This window comes from Tauraco erythrolophus, chromosome Z (assembly GCF_009769465.1).
Source record: "Tauraco erythrolophus isolate bTauEry1 chromosome Z, bTauEry1.pri, whole genome shotgun sequence".
Taxonomy (NCBI): domain Eukaryota; kingdom Metazoa; phylum Chordata; class Aves; order Musophagiformes; family Musophagidae; genus Tauraco; species Tauraco erythrolophus.
In genome coordinates this window covers 27958774-27979728 of record NC_141496.1, presented here as the reverse complement: position 1 = coordinate 27979728, position 20955 = coordinate 27958774, and the positions used below count along the sequence as shown (strand labels likewise).

At 38.5% G+C, this 20955-nt stretch overlaps 1 protein-coding gene across 1 annotated transcript in view; it reads left to right on the top strand.

The window, feature by feature from the left end:
- Positions 1-20955, top strand: part of TENT2 (terminal nucleotidyltransferase 2) — a 62634-nt gene that overhangs the window by 9468 nt on the left and 32211 nt on the right. The window contains exons 8-11 of the mRNA XM_086630090.1: positions 6834-6903; positions 10682-10758; positions 14606-14734; positions 18734-18777. Coding sequence (XP_086486216.1) covers positions 6834-6903; positions 10682-10758; positions 14606-14734; positions 18734-18777 — 320 coding nt within the window. The remainder of the gene's footprint in view (positions 1-6833; positions 6904-10681; positions 10759-14605; positions 14735-18733; positions 18778-20955) is intronic.

The window sequence follows — 20955 nt, the reverse complement described above, 5'->3', positions numbered from 1 at the left end:
TTCTTTTGAGATGTTACTTCAACTTGAACAGAATTGTAGATTTGCGGTTTTTAAAGGGTTAGCAGTGCATGTATGCTGCTGCTGTGTACAAGCAAGTGTAAGATTTGTCTGTACTAAGCTGCTTCAAGAATAGCAATTTCACTCCAACAGTATTCTGTATTTTATTGCATGTGCTTTTTAACAACCTAAAAGTTATGAACCTTCTGATTATTATTTTTTAACTTTTGTGCTGCCTAGTTAATATGTATGATGCTATCCTGTAATCTAAAGGTAATCCTTCTTTGACAATACTAGTTAAGTATTTCCTTCTTTCTTTCTTCTGTAAAAGAAAGACTCCAGCATATTCTCCATAAGTGTGTGAGCTGTTAGTAAACTTATTTGCTTTACACAAGACATTGAAAGTCCAGCCAGCAGCTAAACTACCACGAGGTTACTTGCTCGCTCCTCTCCCTCAGTGATGTAGAGAGGAGAAAAATGTAACAAAAGACCTGAGAGTCAAGATGAGAACAGATGAGATCACCCACCGACCATGGCCCTGGGCAAAACAGACTCAGTTTTGGGACAAATCAATTTAATTTGTTAACGGCTTGTTCAGAGAGGGTAACAAGAAGCAAAACCAGATCTCAAAAACACCTTCCCCCCACCCCTCCCTTCTTCCCGGCTCTACCTGCTCCCCCAGCGAGGCAGGTAAACAGGGAAAAGGAGGTTGCAGGTCAGTTCATCACACATTATTTTCTCCTTTCTTAAAGGAGGAGGACTCCTTACACTCTTTTCCTGCTGCGCCAATGCATCCCCTCCTCACAGGACAATCCGCAGACTTCTCCAACATGAGTCCTTCCTGCAGGTTGCAATCCTTACCCGTTGGATTGCTCTGGCACAGACTTCTTCCCCATGGAGTCACGGCTTCTTAAGGAAGCTGTCACCTGCTCTGGCATGGGGTTCTCCATGGGCTTTAGATGCCTCTCTGCCTCGTTGTCGGCCTCCAGCAGCTCATGGAGAGACCATTCTCTAGACTTCCTTCAGGCACAGGCATCTCTGCTCCAGCGTGGGGTTCTCCACAGGCTGCGGATGGATCTCTGCTCCACTGTTAGTCTCCATGAGTGGCAGGGGGGCCACTGCCATCTCACCACCAGTTGCAGGGGAATCTCAGCTCCGGCACACCTCCCTCTGCAAGGGAGGTCTTTGCTGTCCTTGGTGTCTGCGTGGCTATTTCTTTGAGATCTCAGTCCTCCCAATGAACCTCAGCAGTACCGGCAAGACGAACTCCTCCTAGAGGGTGTCCTGGGAGCGAGGTGCGTTGGAGCTCTCCCAGCTGCGCTGCTGCAGCCATCTGCAGTCGGGTAGCCACGGCCCAGTGTGGGCAGCCGCCCATTCTGGAGGCTGGAGGGCCAGCCCTCCACCATCTTACTCTCTCTTCAGTGCAGGTCCAGCCTCCCTTTGGGCCCGTTTGTCCCTGTCTTAAGTAAGGCATTCCTAGAAGTGCTGATTGGTTTGGCCTTGGCCTGAGGAAATGAGAAGGATCTGACCTGGCCAGAGGCTGTCCAACCAATTTTGGAGCTGGGAGGCTTTTCACAGCTACTTACAGGGGCCATTTCCACAACCCCTCCTGTGCTACCAAACCCCGTCCCAGAAAGCCAGCATATTAACCTTTTTCACAGCTACTTACAGGGATCATTTCTGCCAGCACAATATCGTTTGGATCAAACAGGAAAGCTAAGTATGTGCCAAGGTGTAAGAGAAACAAGAAGGAGGAGGAAAGATGAGATGTTATTTAAAACAAAGTTCTTGGGCTGTTTTTGTGAAAGAGTTAAAGGACAAAAAGATAAGGAGATTTGTGTATAGGTAATGTTCTAAAGCTTTTTAAACCTTTTTACGGATCATTTTGGATCAGAAACTTGGGACAAGTTTTTTGTAGCTGTGCCTCTCCTAACATCTTTCTCTTTGTTCTTGCACTTTGTGGTGTTCCTGTACATTCCATACAGGAATTGTATCTCATTACATATAAGAAGAGTCTGATTCTCTGCTTATTTAACCTTAATTCCATGATTGATTGGTAAATTAAGAAGCATTCTAAGTGCAGATCAGATCAGTTTCACAATTTGTATTGGGTAAATCATCTTCAGAACTTTGAAGTGCCATCACTCTTATCCTTTATATATAGTTAAGTGTGATTGTTAGCTTAGTGTTTCATTCTAGGAGATCTGGGAAGTAGAATCAAAATTTATCTAAGCTCCAGCTTATTTCACTTTCAGGCTTGCAAAAGGTAACAAGTGTGAGCAAGGAGTTTGAGCCCATCAGATTTCAAGTCTTAGAGCAGAGGCTTTTCTGTGTTGTCATTCTGCATCTAGAGTACTGACCGAAATGAAGATATATCCTTTTTTTTGAATAGTCTAGTTACAAAGTAAAGTAATAAAAAGCTTCTGATATTTATTCACTGTTTTTGTGGGACACATTAGTCTTAAAGGTATATCTTGTGTTCCTCCTGGAGTGGACAGATGTAAGGATAGCAGTAATGCATCTTCTCTTTCAAAGACTAGCAGAGTATGTGTAACTTTTCAACTTACTTGTTCAGATACCTGCCCATACCTATTTTTTACAATATTGGCTAACACTCCGAGCGCTGTACGCTCAAGCCAATGTCTTTCAGAAATGTGAAACATGATTTTGGGGTTGTAACTGTTGCAACATATTGAAGAGAGTATAAACCACTGAGAGTAAACATCAAACTGATTACTCTCTTCAGATTTGTCTAGGCATGATTCATTTGAAAAACAGCTGAGCAGTACTGGCTTTACTGGTGTTTGCTACCTGAATCAATAACAAAGAGCTCGTTTTCTCTTATACAAAGAGGTGCAGTAGTGTTGAGACTGGGATATCAGAGTGGAATCCATCTAAAGGTTGTCTAGTAGGGAACGTGCAACAGCTAGGACAAGCAAGGGAACTTGAACTGGAATGACCTTGAAGGATTAGGCAAATGGGTGAGTGAATTCCAAACATCAACAATTCATCCTGTGTTGGGTTGTACTCTTTTAGATTCTTCGTGACTCTAGATTCAGACTTCTGTATCGCTCCGTTTCTCTTTCTGTAGTTTAACTTTGTCAACGAGAGCAGGCTACGAATGCAAGATGCCAAAGATCTTTTTGCCATATACCATGTTTGGGATTCATATTTTGTACAATTGCTTAATCTTTTGTTCTGTAAAAGAAAAGAGAGACTTAAGCTGTTTAATCTGAAACTCTGCATGAGTAAGTTACGTGTGAAACAGTGCTTAGTCGTCTTTGAAGTGGTTGTATTCTTTTTCACTACAGCCGAAGTGGCATTTGTGACTTTTTCGTAGACATGCCCGAAACTGTGGAGCAGCTATGTGGAATTCCTTACGTGTATTTTGGTGTAATCCCTCTGGCCATAGCTTCAAGGTCAGACTGTCAGTTTACTAAGGCACTTAATGAAACCTGTATGTATTTCAGAATTTCTCATCCTGCATTTGTGATTGTTTCTTCCCATGTGTATATAGGACAGTCTAATGTACAATAGAGATTCTGATAACAATGTTTTGGTGTCAGTAAAGAAAGAGCGTACCAGCAGCAAGTTACTTCCTCTTTGCTTTGTTTCACCCTGGGAAACAGATTGGGATTATGTTTTGAGATTTATTTTTTTTTTTCTTAGCCAACTAATTTGACAGAGCATCCATCAAGTGTTGGGAGGCGTTTGCAGACAAGAATGTGTTTGAAAGTGGATTGCCACTAGAATTTGTTCAGTTAACATCTGAAGGGCACTTGAGGAAGGTCATAGTGAGGAAAGTTGAATTGCTATGGCATGCAGATAGATACTGGCCGCTGTCTACCATGTGCTGATGCATTGAGCATATTTGTCTTAAATTTGTGGTGAAAGGAAAGGAGGCAGAGAGCTCTCTACACTTAATAGCTTCGCTTTGATAATATTTTGGGATTTAGGAGGAGGAATGCTTGGATGTGTCTGCAGGTGCAGCTAGAAAGAGGGCATGCTTTTGTAAGTTCTACCACATTGTGCATTCAGTGAACGTGGTCTGGAGTTCTGTACGATTCTTCCTTTAAAATTAGTAAGTTAATAAGATTCTCTCTTTTTTTGAGTCCAGTCTGTGTGTTGCTTAGGATCATACGATGCATTCAAACCCAAATAAAAGATTACCTCAGATCAAGTCTGTGTGAACGTGCATATCCTTAAAACACTTCAAGAAAGTCTCAAAAGAATAAAATTTGTTTCAGTTAAATACTGCATAGTAGGATTTTACCAAACTTGAAGGCTGTCTCTAGGCATATCAAGGATAAGAGGGCCATTAGGGGCAGTCAACATGGCTTCACTAACGGGAAGTCGTGCTTGACAAACCTGATAGCCTTTTATGAGGACATCACCCAGTGGGTGGATGATGGTAGAGCAGTGGATGTGGTCTATCTTGACTTCAGTAAAGCATTTGACACAGTCTCCCACGGCATCCTCACAGCTAAACTGAGGAAGTGTGGTCTGGATGATCGGATAGTGAGGTGGATTGTGAACTGGCTGAAGGATAGAAGCCAGAGAGTAGTGGTCAATGGGACAGAGTCCAGTTGGAGGCCTGTATCCAGTGGAGCCCCTCAAGGGTCAGTACTGGGACCTGTATTGTTCAACATATTCATCAATGACTTGGATGAGGGAATAGAGTGCATGGTCAGCAAGTTTGCTGATGACACTAAACTGGGAGGAGTGGCTGACACACCTGAAGGCTGTGCTCCATTCAGGGAGACCTGGACAGGTGGGAGAGTTGGGCGGGGAGAAGTTTAATGAAATACAACAAGGGCAAGTGTAGAGTCTTGCACCTGGGTAAGAACAACCCCATGTACCAGTACAAGTTGGGAACTGTTTGGGAACAGCACAGGGTAAAGGGACCTGGGGGTCCTGGTGGACAGCAGATGACCATGAGCTAGCAATGTGCTCTTGTGGCCAAGAAGGCCAATGGAATCCTGGGGTGTATTAGAAGGGGTGTAGTAGGTCAAGAGAGGTTCTCCTCCCTCTCTACTCTGCCCTGGTGAGGCCGCATCTGGAATATTGTGTCCAGTTCTGGGCCCCTCAGTTCAAGAAGGACAGGGAACTGCTTGAGAGAGTCCAGCACAGGGCCACAAAGATGATTAAGGGAATGGAGCATCTCCCTTATGAGGAAAGGCTGAGGGAGCTGGGTCTCTTTAGCTTGGAGAAGAGGAGACTAAGGGGGGACCTCATTAATGTTTGTAAATATGTAAAGGGTGACTGTCATGAGGATGGAGCCAGGCTCTTCTCAGTGGCATCCAATGATAGGACAAGGGGAAGTGGATATAAGCTGGAACATAGGAGGTTCTGCTTAAACATGAGGAAAAACTTCTTCCCAGTAAGGGTAACAGAACACTGGAACAGGCTGCCCAGAGAGGTTGTGGAGTCTCCTTCTCTGGAGATGTTCAAAACCCGCCTGGACATGTTCTTGTGTGATCTTATCTAGGTAGTCCTGCTCCAGCAGGGGCATTGGACTAGATGATCCTTTGAGGTCCCTTCCAGTCCCTAACATTCTGTGATTCTGTGATCCAAATGGAATGGAAACGACACTGTTTAGTCAAGGTTGCTATCCAAACTGATAGACATACCTCTTTTTTTCTTTTCTTCCCCAAAAGTGAAGATCAGCTTTTATTTAAGGTTATTTTTAATCTATATTACTTTTAGCTTTGTCATACTTATTTATGCTGATTTGAGGTTAATTTATAGAAACAAGGGGAAAATGTATGTGTTACATGTGGGCAACATACGTAACATAGATTTTGCAACAGAAAAAATGAGTAAAATCGTACTTTTTTTTTCCCCCAGATTCATATCATGTAACCTACCGGCTCTGCTTTTCTTTGTCTTTCCATTACTTTCTCGGGCACATTTCTCATGTAGGATTATGGGTAACTACTAAATAGAGCCCGAGATACAGTCAAGAGTAGGGGAATGGCAGATTATATGACCGATGCAACGGTTTTGGGGAGCTGAGTGCCAAAGTGCATTTGATGGCGCTATGTGAGTCTGACAGAGCTTAGTATGTTTGAGTTTGGATGAGCTGGCATTGAGCCCGTGTGACTGTACTGTGTGGATGGTCATCTGAGGTACAGTCCTGTGACTGTATGTTTATTGCAAGTCCTATCACCATTAAAGTAAAAGGCAAATAAAGCTTATCCCGTCTTTGATGGACGGTGGTCTCCTGTTTTTGGTAACAATTTGATAGGAAATGTATTTCTTGGTATGTATTTTATCAGTCAAATAAACAGTTTTTAAATGAAGTTTTAATCATAATCAGCACATAATGAAGATACAGTTATGTTAGTATTTTTTGATCAGTAAAATGCATAATTTCAATTGCAAGCAAACTAGACAGGATTAAAATGTGTGCAGCTGATCATGTGCCTGCTGCTACAGTGTAGTACTGAGCTTAAATGTCTGGCCATCCTGGATGGATATGTTCTTGCTGCATTCTTTTTGAACCTTAATTATAACTGTTTGGGATTTCCATTACAAGTACTGCTCAGTGAAAGCATTGTAGAACTGCGTTCCTTATGTTCGAATTTCTTGAATATAATTCCCACAGAAAAATCTTCCACTAATTTTTTTGGCTAATTTTAGTGGGTTTTTTCCCACACGCTTTTCTACATCATATTTTTGCTTCAGTTGCTGTTCAGCACAACCCTTCTGAGAACATTTTTTTCTAAATTTAATAAGCTACTATGACAAATCGGTCAATATAGCTCCACTTTAGGATCTTGTTTTAAGATCAGCATCTTACATGAAACTTAATTGCGTGTTTTTCTCCCTTTCAGCAAGCTTCATTGAGCGACCTCAGCTGATTCAAGCGAAAGTGCCAATAGTGAAGTTCAGGGATAAAGTCAGGCAAGTCTTCTGTTTAACATCATTTTTCAGACTCTCATGCAGGAAAGTACTCTATGTATTTACTGTGCGTGTGAGGGGTCCCACTGAAGTCATGCTTTGTTTGTGTTGTACTGGAGTTGTATTGCACGTTTGTGCAGCTAGCATGCAGTGGCAGTCATCTTTCTTCCTTGATGACCTGAAACACCTCTTGTGGTTGAAATGCTGTTTAGTTTCTGTGATGTGAATTAGCAGCAGTACATCGTGTATTTCTATGGGTTATTTGTACATAGTATACTCCAGTTAGCAAATGGTTCATCATAGAACAACAACGGTGGGAAGAAAACTGTTGTGAAAGATAATTTTGCTTGCTGTGCAAAAATAACCATTGAGCTACTGAAAGACTAATTTACAGCATTTACACTATACAGACAACACTAAAACAAACTTTAGTTTCTTGTGATGACATTGTTTTGACTTAAAAAATTTTGTTCATTTTAGAAGAGTATATTCTGTGTTTTGGGGAGGTATTCTGTGTTTAACAAAGTGCTATTACATGTTCTATGCACAGTGTTAGGTATTGATTTTATTACTTTTTTTTAGAAGGGGGAAGTAATTGGAGAGAAGTGGTTGTGTTGTATATATTGTTCTCATTGTATCTTCATTATGAAGACATGAAAATGAATAGCCAAGAGGGATGTACTAGGACAGAGAACAATGTACTTACTGTGTGTGATAAAAGTATCCAACAAAGGAAAACACTGCGCAAAGCACTCAAATTGATTGGGAGTCTGAGTAATTTCACATCTCCCTATATTGATGGGCTTAGATTTCCTAAGATGTACGTGTGTCGCCTTCACAAGATAACATAGCTTGACTATTCTTTGTAAATAGGACTTTGAACAACTCTCTTATATCTATCTTATCCTGCCTATATGCTTCTAAAATTTTGAAAGCCTGTTGTTGTCTTTTAAAAACTTAAAAAAGCCTACTTCTCTGGCCTTTCTTTGTGAAAGCATATCACAGTGTGTTTTTATCACAATATACTTTTTATCAAGACAAAAACCCTACTGTGATAAAACTGAATCTCTTCTGTTTACAATTTGAACTAATAAATATCATCCGTGTTAGCTTTTCTTGCATCTGAGATTATATAACACTTGTTACAGTTTTTGCTTTATTTTTTATCATTTACACCTAATCCTGTATTTACTTTCGTATGCTTCTCTGCCTTTTAAAAATTTGAATAGTTTTTGTCTGGCAACCTTCTCCTCTAACAGTACAGAACATTGTTTCTCCCATGCTTTCTGAAAGTATTAAACTTGTCAAGCTAAAATTTGGGTTAAATGGCTTAACTACATATAACAATGCTAGTCTTTTCCTAGATAAACTAAATGATACATTCCCGGTACGAATATTGAATAAATCATGGAGTCACAGCAAGAATATTTTTTTCAAATCTAAAATCAGAAAATAAACTTTAAAAGAAACCTTAAGTATGGAAGTGATTATGTCAGAAGATTGGCATCTTTGTGTAGGCATTTATAATCCATACTATTGGTCACCTGCAAAAAAAAGTAACAGTAATGATATTCATATACAATACAGACAGGATTTAAAGAATTCTTTACTTCCTACTAAATCGAAGTATAATCTTCTTAGACTAGAAGCTGCCCATTACATTTTTCAGAGAAAAAAAAAGTACTGTTCACCGTCTGGTTTCCCATGTTGTTTTTTTGGAAGAGAGGAGCAGAGGTGAATGACATGACTTTGAGTTGATTTTTTTTTAATTTTATTTTATTTTTCTTTCTCTCTTTTCAGTTATTTTTCTCTTACATAACCTGTCACCTCCACTCATGTTTTGTCTTTTTATTTAAGCATCTGTCTCTTTCCAGTCTCTTATTGGCCTCTGTCTTTCATATGATCGTATATATACATACACGCACGCTCATTCGTTTTTCACAGAGGTCTTGAAAAGTGGATTGGATTCTGTACCCAGGGCACTAAGCTTGTTCTAGCTAAAACCAGAAACTAAACATGACAAGCTTCCTGTGAAAGCCAAGTTTCTTGATGCTTGACTACTGGAAGAAGATGGTAGAATTCAATGGGAGGTGTCCCTGCATCTGGATTCTAATGTGTTGCCAATGGTCTACATATACCTGAAAATTGCCATTTCCTGCTTACTTTGATTTGGTGAACGAGAAAGCATTCAACTTGTTTGTTCTCCTTTTTCATCTTAAAGGGTTTTTTAGTGCTTTAACAGTAACAGAAGATGCATTGCACTTAAAGATTTATTACAATTTGTGTTTTTTCAGTCTTTCACAGGAAATAATTCCAATGCTGGCTCTGCTACCAAACAAGCCGTGCATTAATTACCAAGATTTCTGTACCATGGAGGATGCAAAAGCTTCCTCTTCTGCAACATTTGATGTGCAGTTGACTTTTTTCCTCTCCTTTAGTGCTTTTGGTAGATCTTGAGTCCCAACAGTACAAAACCTTTTTCACTTGCCGTAATTGCAGCATTTATTTAATGTGCATATTAAAGTACAAAATAATTGCAGTAGAACTTGCTTAATCAGCATCTGAAAATTTGATTCCTGTCAAATTGGGTTAATTGGAATTACGCATACCCCCTGACATGATTCTTTGTTGTATTTGAACTTACCACTAGTATTACTACTGATGTTTAAGTTTATTTTGACAACTGTCAAGCAGTAGCTCAAGCTTGTTTATTTCCTGTACTATTATGTAGTATGCTATTAAAACATCTGAAAAGTCATGCTTGATGTTAATTCAGGGTTAAAATTATGTAATGTTTTTGATGCAAATAATGTTTTAACCTCGTTAATGATGTCAAAAACCTTTTGTAGTCATCAAATTAGTGTGTTTTATCCAGTTTAATAAATTCCAGGTCCATGTTCCCTTTACAATAATTCAGGAAAATCCAAAGCAATATTCAGGCAAAAAAATGCAACGTGAATGAGACTTGGACATATACAATAGAAATAGCTGTGCATTGCAGAAAGCTACTTATTTCTTAATAATAGGCTCTTTTTGTTGCAAGTTACAGTGTTCCTATAGCTTATTAACAGTGATTTTTATACAATATAATATCTTGACTACTATGAGTAGTTAAGCTCCATATGCAATATGAAATTCAAACTTTGAGGTGGGATGTGATATAAATAAAGCACGTAGTGCTTGTTTGCCCTGTTCTTATTTGCTGCTAACAGCATGAGACAGTTATTATAACTGTTTTATTGCAAAACATCCAATGTTTACTAGTAAACAGTTTTCACTTCAAAGTGCTTGCTGACTGTCTCTGGCCATCATTGCAGAAAAGTGATTCTTACCTTTTAGCCTCTTCCAATTCTTCTCAGTTCATTTGCGTGATTTCTAAAACTGCTACCTCAGAGAATCCTTCCTGTCATCAAAAGTTGTCTATAGTAAATCATGCAGTGCAAGTCTAGTTAGGAGAGAGATTCATTAAAAATTCAAAACATATTTGATATATTAAGTTGATTATTTGATATATAAGTTGTCCTAAGGTCTAAATTTGGATCTACATGTATTTTCTATGTAAAACAATTACATTTTTATAACAAAGGAATTCAAGTCTATAAGCAATTCAAGTACTGTAAACAAAACCAGTGTAGAAATCACAGCATCAAAACTGTTCAAAGAGTTTCTAGAGTATTATCTTAAAGTTACATTTCTCCACTTCTATCACTAAATAGGTAATGAGTATTCTGAAATTGAATACTGTGATGCTTGATTCTTTTTATTTTCTCCTCCTCAATAGCTGTGTGGAGTTTGACTTGAATGTAAACAATATTATAGGAATAAGAAATACATTTCTTCTGAGAACCTATTCATGCAGTAAGTTTTTAACGTATTTTCTTATTTATATAAACTTTGGGTTTTAAATTTGTGTTTTATTATTGATAGACTATTAAAATTAAGTTGAAGGTATTAGGTTAGTGTATATATATAGTTACCTAATAAGCTGCATTAGATAGCTTTAAGATAACTTCTTGTTGCTCACTCCAAATATATGGAGAAAAACGATATATCAGCTAGGTATGTTTTTAACTGAATATTGTAACATTCAGAAGATACCAAAGATTCTTCATATTAAGGTCCACATATCTGCTACAAGGGCTGCTTCATTATTCTGCAGATAACAAGATTGTTGTACTAATGATTATCTAATGGTATAATCTCCAGTTTCTTTTGTTTCCTTACAGGTGTATGTGGCTGATAGCTATCTGTGAATGTGTGCTGTTACAGAATCTTTCCTTGGAAAATCCAAAATACTAACCCCAAAACAAAACTGGTTTGTGTCTTCTCAGGAGTTTGCGTTTTAGGGAGAGATTGTGAAACAGACTTCTGAAGGGGAAGTAAGAACAGCACTTCTAGTGCGAAACTAAGGTTTTCTAACTTAGCATCACAATATTATTTGGCAGATAAATACATAGGGAGTGGACCTCATGCTGATTCTTCTAGGCCATTTGTGGTTCTTCCTTTACCACCTTCTTCAGTTCTTGCATACACGAATTCTTTTCTGTTTAGGGTAGGAAGTCATCGGTAGAAGTTACTTTCACTAGTTAATTTTTACCACGATTTCAGTCAGACTAGTTTTAGTGTTCCATATTCACACTACTAGGATAGTCTACAACTTGTCCTGGATGAGTTGGTTAACTCTAATTTCTTCATACATCCAGGAAGGCGTATGCCTGGAGAAGAATTTCCTTCCAAGCTTAAAAAGGTTAGAGAAAATAATTTGTCATTCACAGCTAGAAGTGAGGGATCACTTCGCTAAGTCTGATGTTGATATAGTTGTTCCTAACTTCTGCCGCAGATTTCCCTTATTCTTCTGACCAAATCACTGTAGGGCAGACAACAGTCCAGATGTGAAAAGATCAGTGGAAGAGGTCCTAGTGTCCCACCTTTTCTTCCATTCTGCCTTGGTGCCCACTTCTTTAAGGCCAGCAAAATAAACTTTGTCTCCCAATGAAGGATAAATACCATTATTTTCTCTAAGTCAAGGAGTGACTTAGTAGCTAAGGGAGACTTGTGATTGAAAATATTATCTACTCAATGTGCTAGACCTTCTTAAATATGCAAACTGCTGTATGAAGCATAGTCTGTCTTGTCTTCTTTGGACCAGAAAAATCTCAGGTGACATAAGGCAAACAAAAGTAAATGGAAACTTTTATCTGATGATCCCTTTACGTACTTTTAGAGGTTGTATCAACCAGGGTGGATAGCATTAAAAGTATTAGCTTGCTCACTTAAATTTGTGGCTGAAGGACTTCACTCTGCATGGGAGAAAAAAAGATCAAATTACCTTTTATGTGGAAGATGTATGGGTCTCTTTGTTCCATCAGAACGAATTAGGTGCTCAAGCAAACAAGGGACTGGTTATCTTACTGAGCATGATTTTAAAAAAAAAGAAATTAGTAAATATTTCTGTGGATGCTTTTGAGTCTTTTTTTGATATCAGCCCTTCTATATTGGTGCGTAAGTGCCATAGAAAACATCAGAAATGATATGGCAAAGTGAAGCAGAACGACCACAGAAAATGCAGGTAGGTTAAGCAGAGCTAGAAACTGAAGTCTGTGCTTTTGTATTATCAGTTCTTTGCTTAAGGAAGCAAGTCTGCAATTCAATCAGCAATCAATGGTGTGTATTTTTCAATTAGTGGAGGCTGGACCTTTGAGCAAATGAAATTACTGAGCATTTTCTTGAGGGGCTACCTTATTGACTGATGGCAGAGGAAAAGTTTACTGGCTGTGTGTCATAGATTAACCCCAGCTGTAACTAAGCCCCACACAGCTATTCACTCACTTTCCCTTGGTGGGAACAGGGAAAGAATCAGAAAAGTAAAAGTGAGAAAAGTAAAAGTCAGATGAAGACAGCTTAATTGGTAAAGCAAAAGCCCTGTGTGCAGGCAAAGCAAACCAAGCAATACGTTCACTACTTCCCATCAACAGGCAGGTGTTCAGCCACCTTCAGGAAAGCAGGGCTCCATCACATGTAACAGTTACTTGGGAAGACAAACGCCATCATTCTGAACATCCTCTTCTTCCTTCTTCTCCCCCCATATTTATATGCTAAGCATGCTGTCATATGGTATGGAATATCCCTTTGGTCAGTTGAGGTCAGCTGTCCCGGCTGTGTTCCCTCTCCGCTTCTTATGCACCTCTGTGTTGGCAGAGCATGGGAAGCTGAAAAGTCCTTTACTTAGTATAAGCTCTACACAACAACTAAAACATCAGTCTGTTATCAACATTATTGTTATACTAAATCCAAAACACAGCGCCATACCAGTTACTAGGAAGAAAATTAACTCTATCCCAGCCCAAACCATGACACCATGTTGCACGTTAACTTTGTTATATACTAATTACAGACAGTAGCAGACAGAAAACCTCATCTCAGAATAAAGTCAACTAAAAAGAGATCTTTTCTACTGTGACACGTACACGCACACACAGAGAGTCCTGTTTCATGGAAAAATCCTATTTTAGTTAATGCATGTTCATATGATGTCTGTACAGTAGTTCTTCTGCTCTTGCAGCTAGTGTACTAATAGTCATATTTTTTTAGTTCAGCCACTGGTGAATAATGTCAGGAATGCAGTGACGGTTAGGAGTTTTCTTGTTTCTAAGAGGTCTTCCAGATCTAGGACATTCATGCTGAGAAAAAGAGTACCACTTAGGGGACATGTGTGCTGAACCACTGTGAGCAGGTTGTGAGAAAATCATGTGCTTGATAGGATTTTCAGAATAACAGAGAGTACCCCAACTGGTGCTGTTGGAGGATCTTTGTTGTCCTCAATGAAGTGATTCCCTATTGATATATTCCTATTCTGATGTGGACAACACAAAACTTTGCACAATGTTGTCAGGTTAGAAAAGATGCTCCAGAACATACAAGGCAAAGTAAGGCCATCATAAGGCCCTTGGCTGAACTGATGATCCACTTCCACATATCTGCAACTAATAAATTAAGGGTTGCTAGGAAGTGGTGGTGAGTGACATCTCCCTAGGATAGATTACTACCTTAATTAGAAGGCTATCCATATTGCCCAGAAATTCAGAAGATCGTACCTGGAATATGACTGTATTTATGTTTTTCCCCATGAAAATCATATGTCTTGATATAATGAGTTACGGTGTCTCATCTACATAAAAAGCTATTGAGGACAAGGCAAATTTAAAATTAATGTTTGTATGCAGAGGTTACTGCTTTCATGGATCCTGAGGAAAACTGAAGAATCAGCTCTGTGTCCTCCAACCAGGAGAACTTTTTCCCTGCCCTCAAAGTTTATATAACCTGGAAAAAAAATAAATGTAGTCCATCCTGGCAGCAAGTTAATTTAAAGAAAATCAGTGCAACGAACTGGAGAGAACTGAAGAGTGTGGCACTGCTACGTTGACTGATGCATCCAGTTTTGTCTTATCTGCAAGTTACCTGGCATACCCCTTGTAGTGTGTCTGTGGATCTTAATACTGAAAAAGACATTTCAAATGCAAATATTTTTTTCTGATTTTTATAAGATGAGTAGTAGTTGTAGAATAACTAAGTAAATTCCATTAAATAGTTGCAAAAGGTAACCTTAGAATACAAGATTATCATGTTGATCAAGCAGGAACAAACGTTTATTGATTGCTGTCTAGTTAAATATGCTTTATTTGAGATGCGTTTGTTTTATTTGCAGTTGAGAATCGAGTTTGTCCATTAGTACTTGTCATTAAGAAGTGGGCGAGATTTCATGACATAAATGATGCCAGTCGTGGTACTTTGAACAGCTACAGTCTGGTATTAATGGTTTTGCACTATTTACAGAGTAAGTATTTTTTTTTTATGTGCTGAAACTGTCCCTTTTAAGTTCATATTTGTGTATTTTCCTCTTTAATAAAATTATATACCAGCAGGAGTCATCTTCCATACAGAAAAATGAGAAAATAAAGCGTGTTTCCTCCATTTCCTTAGTGCTGAATTTTTCTTTAAGAAGTCAAGTGGACCTCTTCTCTGGAGGCAGACTTACCAGCTTTAAAAACGTTAAAAAAAAAAAAAAAAGAAATCAATGTACCTGCAGGACACCGTGTAACTATAAAATAAACTCAAGCACTAGTTAACAAAAATCTGCCTTTTTACAAAGGGGAAATAAGCTCTAGTTAACAGAATTTGCCTTTTAACAAGGGGAGAAACCAAAATATAACAATTTTCAGTGGGTTTGGGGTTGTAGGGTTTTGGTTGTTTTTTTCTATTTGGGAACTTCCAAGAAAATTCAAAGGGACAAGGAATGCTGTGAGGTCATTTTTGTGTCTCCTGGTGAGCGAAGGACTGAACGTGGGGGATGTGTATATGCAAGAATGTACTACCATGTAGTTATATTTTTTCACTGATGACTGTCTCCTGTGATGTGACAGATGTCGAAGACCATTAGAAGTTGGGAGTTGAGATATTTGGCTGCCAGTGGCAGTATCTTTTCTTGTTCACTTCAATATGTTTACACATTGAACATCTCTATGGAGCCTGAGAGCTTTAACTGAGAAACTAAGGATTGCTGTTGAGAATTCAAGAAACCCATGCAGCCCAGAGATGTTTTTGAGGAATAGATTGAAATAAGCTTATCCCTCCTTTTTCTTTCTTTCAGTAGAGGAATTCCATGTTTGTGGGTTTTGCAGTTTGCAATTCTTGCTTAAGAGTTAAGGATTATCATCATTTAAGAAATCAATTAGCTCAGTATGAGTTTGTTAGTTCTTTATTGGGCGTTAAGTGGCTTCTCAAAGGAAGGCAAGGAACCCCTGAAGTGTACGTCTTGTGGAGTAACATGCCTACAGGAGTATTTTCTTAATTCCTATCAGTTCATGTATAGGCTTTGTATTTTGCTGCTTGTATTCATTCTCCTCAATTCACCTTTAATTCTTTTAGACTTTTCCCCTTTGTCAGTTTGTGTAAGTTTTAATTTATTTTTAAATCAGGTAGAAACAATGTTTAGCTCCTCTAAGATCTTATTTGCCCTGGAACATAGATACTTGCTGTGGAGTGGGTAGCTGACTATTTACTAATTTCAGGATCGTGCTACACCTACTCCGTTCTAGGATGGAAAGCTTTTTATGGTAGTTGACTCAAGCCGGTGACTTTCTTTCAGCTGAACAATGTCTGTAGCAGAGGACCTAGGAGGGCGTTCTGTGTATTTGGGATCCAGTTGGCTGGGTTACCTCGGAATTCTTTGATGCCCATACTGTGTGCTTGTTAATGTATCAGTCATGAGGACAGTAGTATGTAAGCATGTCTGTCCAGTGACTATGTTGTTTTTCTCTACGTCTGCTATCATAGAATTCCATAGATTTCTTTGTTTCTGTGGAAAGAAAAGAAAGTGTGGCCAAGTCTGTTGTCACAGCTCTGAAACCACACTGTATGTGACTGAGTACTTCAATGTAGATCCTTAATACACACCAGGGGAAAAAAAAAAATCAATCAAACCAAAAATATTGATTTGGAGGAGATGAAATGACAATAAACTTAAAAATGACAAAGTGATTATTAGATACAGGATTGAAAATGTTGAGAACTACTGCATGTAGTACTACGAGATTGCTATGCAAAGGTGAAGCACAAGCAGGAGAGGAGAAAAAGTATCTTTACATAGTCTAGCAGTTAGTGACCATCTTAACAGTGACTTGATAAGCATTTGATAGTATTACACTTTTAATGGAAACAGACCTTTTCACTTGGAAATTTGTTCTCCAAATCTATTTTCTTTGTATTGCATTTACTCTGGAGACTTGTGTTGGGTGCTCTGTGCAGTCATGAATAGCCAATTACTGAGCTGTGAGTAAAAGTAATGCACAAAAGGGAAGAGAGTAGGAGTTGCAAGGAAGTATAAATGTGTAAGCTTGCCAGAATGTTAACAACCCTGCAAGCATGATCATGGGCATTTGCTGTAGTCATCTGTGGCAGCTCCACAGCTGTCTAGGAAAGGGAAAAAAGAGTTCAGGTAATCAGTTTCATGCAAAATTGTGATCAGTCAGCTGCCTGGGGAGGATCAGCAGTCTGCAAGCCAAAGAAGAGCCTTTTACCTGTGCTTCATCAGCCTTTTCTGATAAAAAAGGCTGACGTGTGGCTCTGGACATGTATCTGGCTCCAGCTGTTTAGATTCTGATGTTTTATGTGTGCAGATTTTAACCTTTTTTTAATTTTTTTATTTCTATTACTTACATGTGATGCTACTGAAAGTAGCTTGTGTACTTGTCATAGAATTTTTAATAGAGATTTTGTTGATGTTATTGGGAATGGGGGAAAAAAAAACAAAAAAAAAAGCTTTTTTTTCAGTAAATAGTGTCCCTGTCTTCACTAGGCAAATTTCTTTCCTTTACCTCTTAATCCATTTCCATATTCTTATACTCGTGTGGATGTAAGGTTAGGGTGGCTGGAGTTTATTTTGTAGGTACATCAGTGTCTTGTACATGAACTTTCCTCCAGGTAACACGTGCAGCTATCTTGTACAGTAAGAAAAACAAAACTCGTGGCAAATGCTAATAGTAAGTGGTAACTTTTCCCTTTAACTCCATCCTCTTAGTATAGCATACAGACCCAGATTAGATATCTTGATTGCTTGCATTGTTCACATTTTGTTGCCTTTTATTTTAGTGAGGCAGAGAACTGGAAATTATCCAAGATGTTGCAGAAATATGATGCTCTTGCATATTTCTAAACACCTACAAACAAAATACAAATATTATTAAAACAGCTGTGATCATATTCTTAGCAGTCCTGCTAATTAATATAGTATACTCTTTGAAGATATCCCAAGCATGTTCTGAGAATTCTGGTGTTCTGAGTCTTAATCCCTATGGAAAAAGGATTCTGTAACATCTTATACCCTGAGAGACCTTGTCTGAAGGGTCAACTAAGTCCCAAGTCAAAGTCCTGTGTGCTGAACTTAAATATAATTCTCTCTAGGGAATGATGTAGACTGGTTGTTTAAAAAAAAAAAACCATGCTGAAGACATGACATTAAAGGTTTAGTAGGAGGAGTGCTTTAACAGTTCTGTAGCTGCTCTAAGTTTGAGTGGGATGTGAATGCTTTGGGATTTTCTTTCTATCTGTAGGACTACCTAGCCTGGGAGATAGTTTTTTTCCTGTTATTTGTATTGTACAATAGATGCTCTCCCAATCCATGACTTTCGTAAAAGTTAGAATTGTTTAGTTCATTTTGTGTTTGCTAGTATTGTTAATGTCTACATAATCTTTATAACCTGTTTGCCATGTAGTAGACCGCTTAACAGCATTAGAGTATTTTAGGAGGATTTTGCTAGCAATGCCTACTAAGTGTGGTAGGCATTTTATCTTTAAGTTACTTTTGGAGATTCAGTATGTGTAATACTGTGCAACTGAAGAATGTGTACTTCTGCAGTATCTGGAGACTTCCTGTGCTGTGAGAGGATCATATTGTATTAGATGTAGGAGAAAAAAATGAGTGAAGCTCTGATTTTTCCTTTAGGCAATCTAGATGAGTTTCTTATAGCCATGAATTGACACGAATTTTAAAACTCAAGTCATATCCAGCTGCTGTAGAATTTTTCATATCTTCTACAAATAGTAATATCTTAGTAATAGCTTCTCTTAGCTGAATTAACTCCCTATACTACTATGTACAAAATATAATAATGGAAAGGTTTGCTGAATAACTTTTATTTTACAAAATGCATGAAAATCAAGTTCTTGATAGATGTTTTTAAGATGGAATTTCTGTCCAACCTTTGACATAGTTGATATGGTATTATTTCCTGTGAATTACATGAATCATAGCAACTTTAATTTTTTTTTTTTGTAGCCCTACCTGAACCTGTCCTTCCATCCCTCCAAAAAGAATACCCAGTAAGTGTTTCTTCTGAATTTACTACATCATATATGTGTATGCGGCTGCTTATCGAAAATACATGAATTCTTAAATGTCTCTAATGGATTAAGTTAAACACAGTCCGTAAGCCTTGTCACACGAAACATGTGAGAAAGGTTATTCGCTGCTTTTGATCGTTTCTTTAGTGAAAACAGTCTGTTATATGGGAAGATTTCACACACAGTTGGAAATGAGTGCTAATGAGAGCTGCTGGCCTAATTCTCTTTATGCTGGCCTGAAAATATCCCTGTGTCATCTGTAGCTTTATGATTCTTATTTCTCCATATGTTAAGTAGTGGTTTTTCCATCCGACTGGGGTGTTTCAGAATTCCATACCTTCCCACAGCTGTTGAGTTGCCTATATTTCTAGGTGCAAAGAGTACATGTTGTGTGTTTACTAAGGAGGCTTTTGCAACCTTACAAAATTGGGCTTCAGTCCAAAAAGAAAACACATTTTTGAGCCTTTGTTGTTATGTCCAGATCATACTCTGTTGATTTCCAGAGAACTTTGTGAATCCGAATGCTTTGATCCTCTGCAGAATTAGGACTGTAAATAGCGAGAGTTAATTTAAGGAAGATTATCTAGAAATAATAGCTACCCTCCTAAATACTTGTCTGAAGACAAAAGAGCTATTACTGAATAGTTCAATGCTATAGCTTATTTACAGAAATTCCTCGATTCCTTCCTCCTTACCTTTCCTCTCACGTGTCACTTTTTAAATTTTTTCTTTTCATAGTTGCCATAGTTTGTTGTCCCTGACTGTGTCTGTTTTCTTGCTGTTGCTGATAATTGTGTTGACGTAGTATCAGAAAGCCATTATTTCTTTTGCGTATACTTCCTGTAGTGCACGAATGGGAATATCTGATGACACTGAACAGAAGATACTGTGCTGTCAGCCATTTTGGTTAATTAGGATATTTGAGATGCAGAAGAAAGCTTTGAGGATAGTACACTGCAGTTTTATTTCTATTTTGTAAACCTGCTTAGGTATACCTGTGCTAAATTTTTATGGGCTTTATTTTTTCCTCTGATTTTTTACTGTACTATATACCTTCTAATCTCTTCATTATTAGTGCTCAAAAACATTTGAAGCTGTTTTTAATTTCTTGTACACTTAGCTTTATCTGATGTGTTCTTTGAATTGCTAAATTTGCTAATCATGTTTGCTTAAAGGTCATATGCTGTAGTATTTTGTGTAGCATGTAATTTAAAGAAAACTAAGAATTGGTAACTTTTGACTGCTTTATAATAATAATGCAAACATTTATATTTGTGGTGCTGAACTATGTAGAGGCTTTTAGACCACTATACAAATATTAATAGCTTAAATAATTAAAGCAATAGTATACAATACCATAACCTGAAAAATCTAATGAATTTGTACTAAATGCAAGGTTTTATCTTGTGTCACGTGAAAATGGTAAATCACTTGCAAGTTCCTCTGTTTCTAGAACCCTGCTGTAAGAATAACATTTTTTTACTCTGTTTCAGTGTAGATTTATCATAGAATCATAGAATGGTTAGGGTTGGAAGGGACCTCAAAGATCATCTAGTTCCAACACCCTGCTGTGGGCAGGGACACCCTCCACTACACCAGGTTGCCCAAAGCCTCATCCAACCTGGCCTTGATCGCCAGGGATGAGGCATCCACAGCTGCTCTGGGCAACCTGTTCCACTGCCTCATCGTCCTCAGTGAAAAATTTCTTCCTTATATCTAATCAAAAACTACCCTCTTTCAGATTAAAGCCATTGCCCCTTGTCCTATCACTACATACCCTTGGAAAAGTCCCTCTCCAGCTTTCCTGTAGGCCCCCTTTAAGTACTGGAAGGCTGGAATAAGATCACCCCGGAGCGTTCTCTTCTCCAGGCTGAACGGCCCCAACTGTCTCAGCCTGTCTTCATAGCAGAGGTGCTGCAGCCCTCTGATCATCTGCGTGGCCCTCCTCTGGACCTGCTCCAGCAGCTCCATGTCCTTCTCATGTTGGGGACTCCAGAGCTGAATGCAGTGTTCCAGGTGGGGTCTCTCAAGAGCAGAGCAGAGGGGCAGAATCACCTCCCTCGACCTGCTGGCCACGCTTCTTTTGATGCAGCCCAGGATACCGTTGGCTTTCTGGGCTGCAAGCGCACATTGCCGGCTCATGTTGAGCTTCTCATC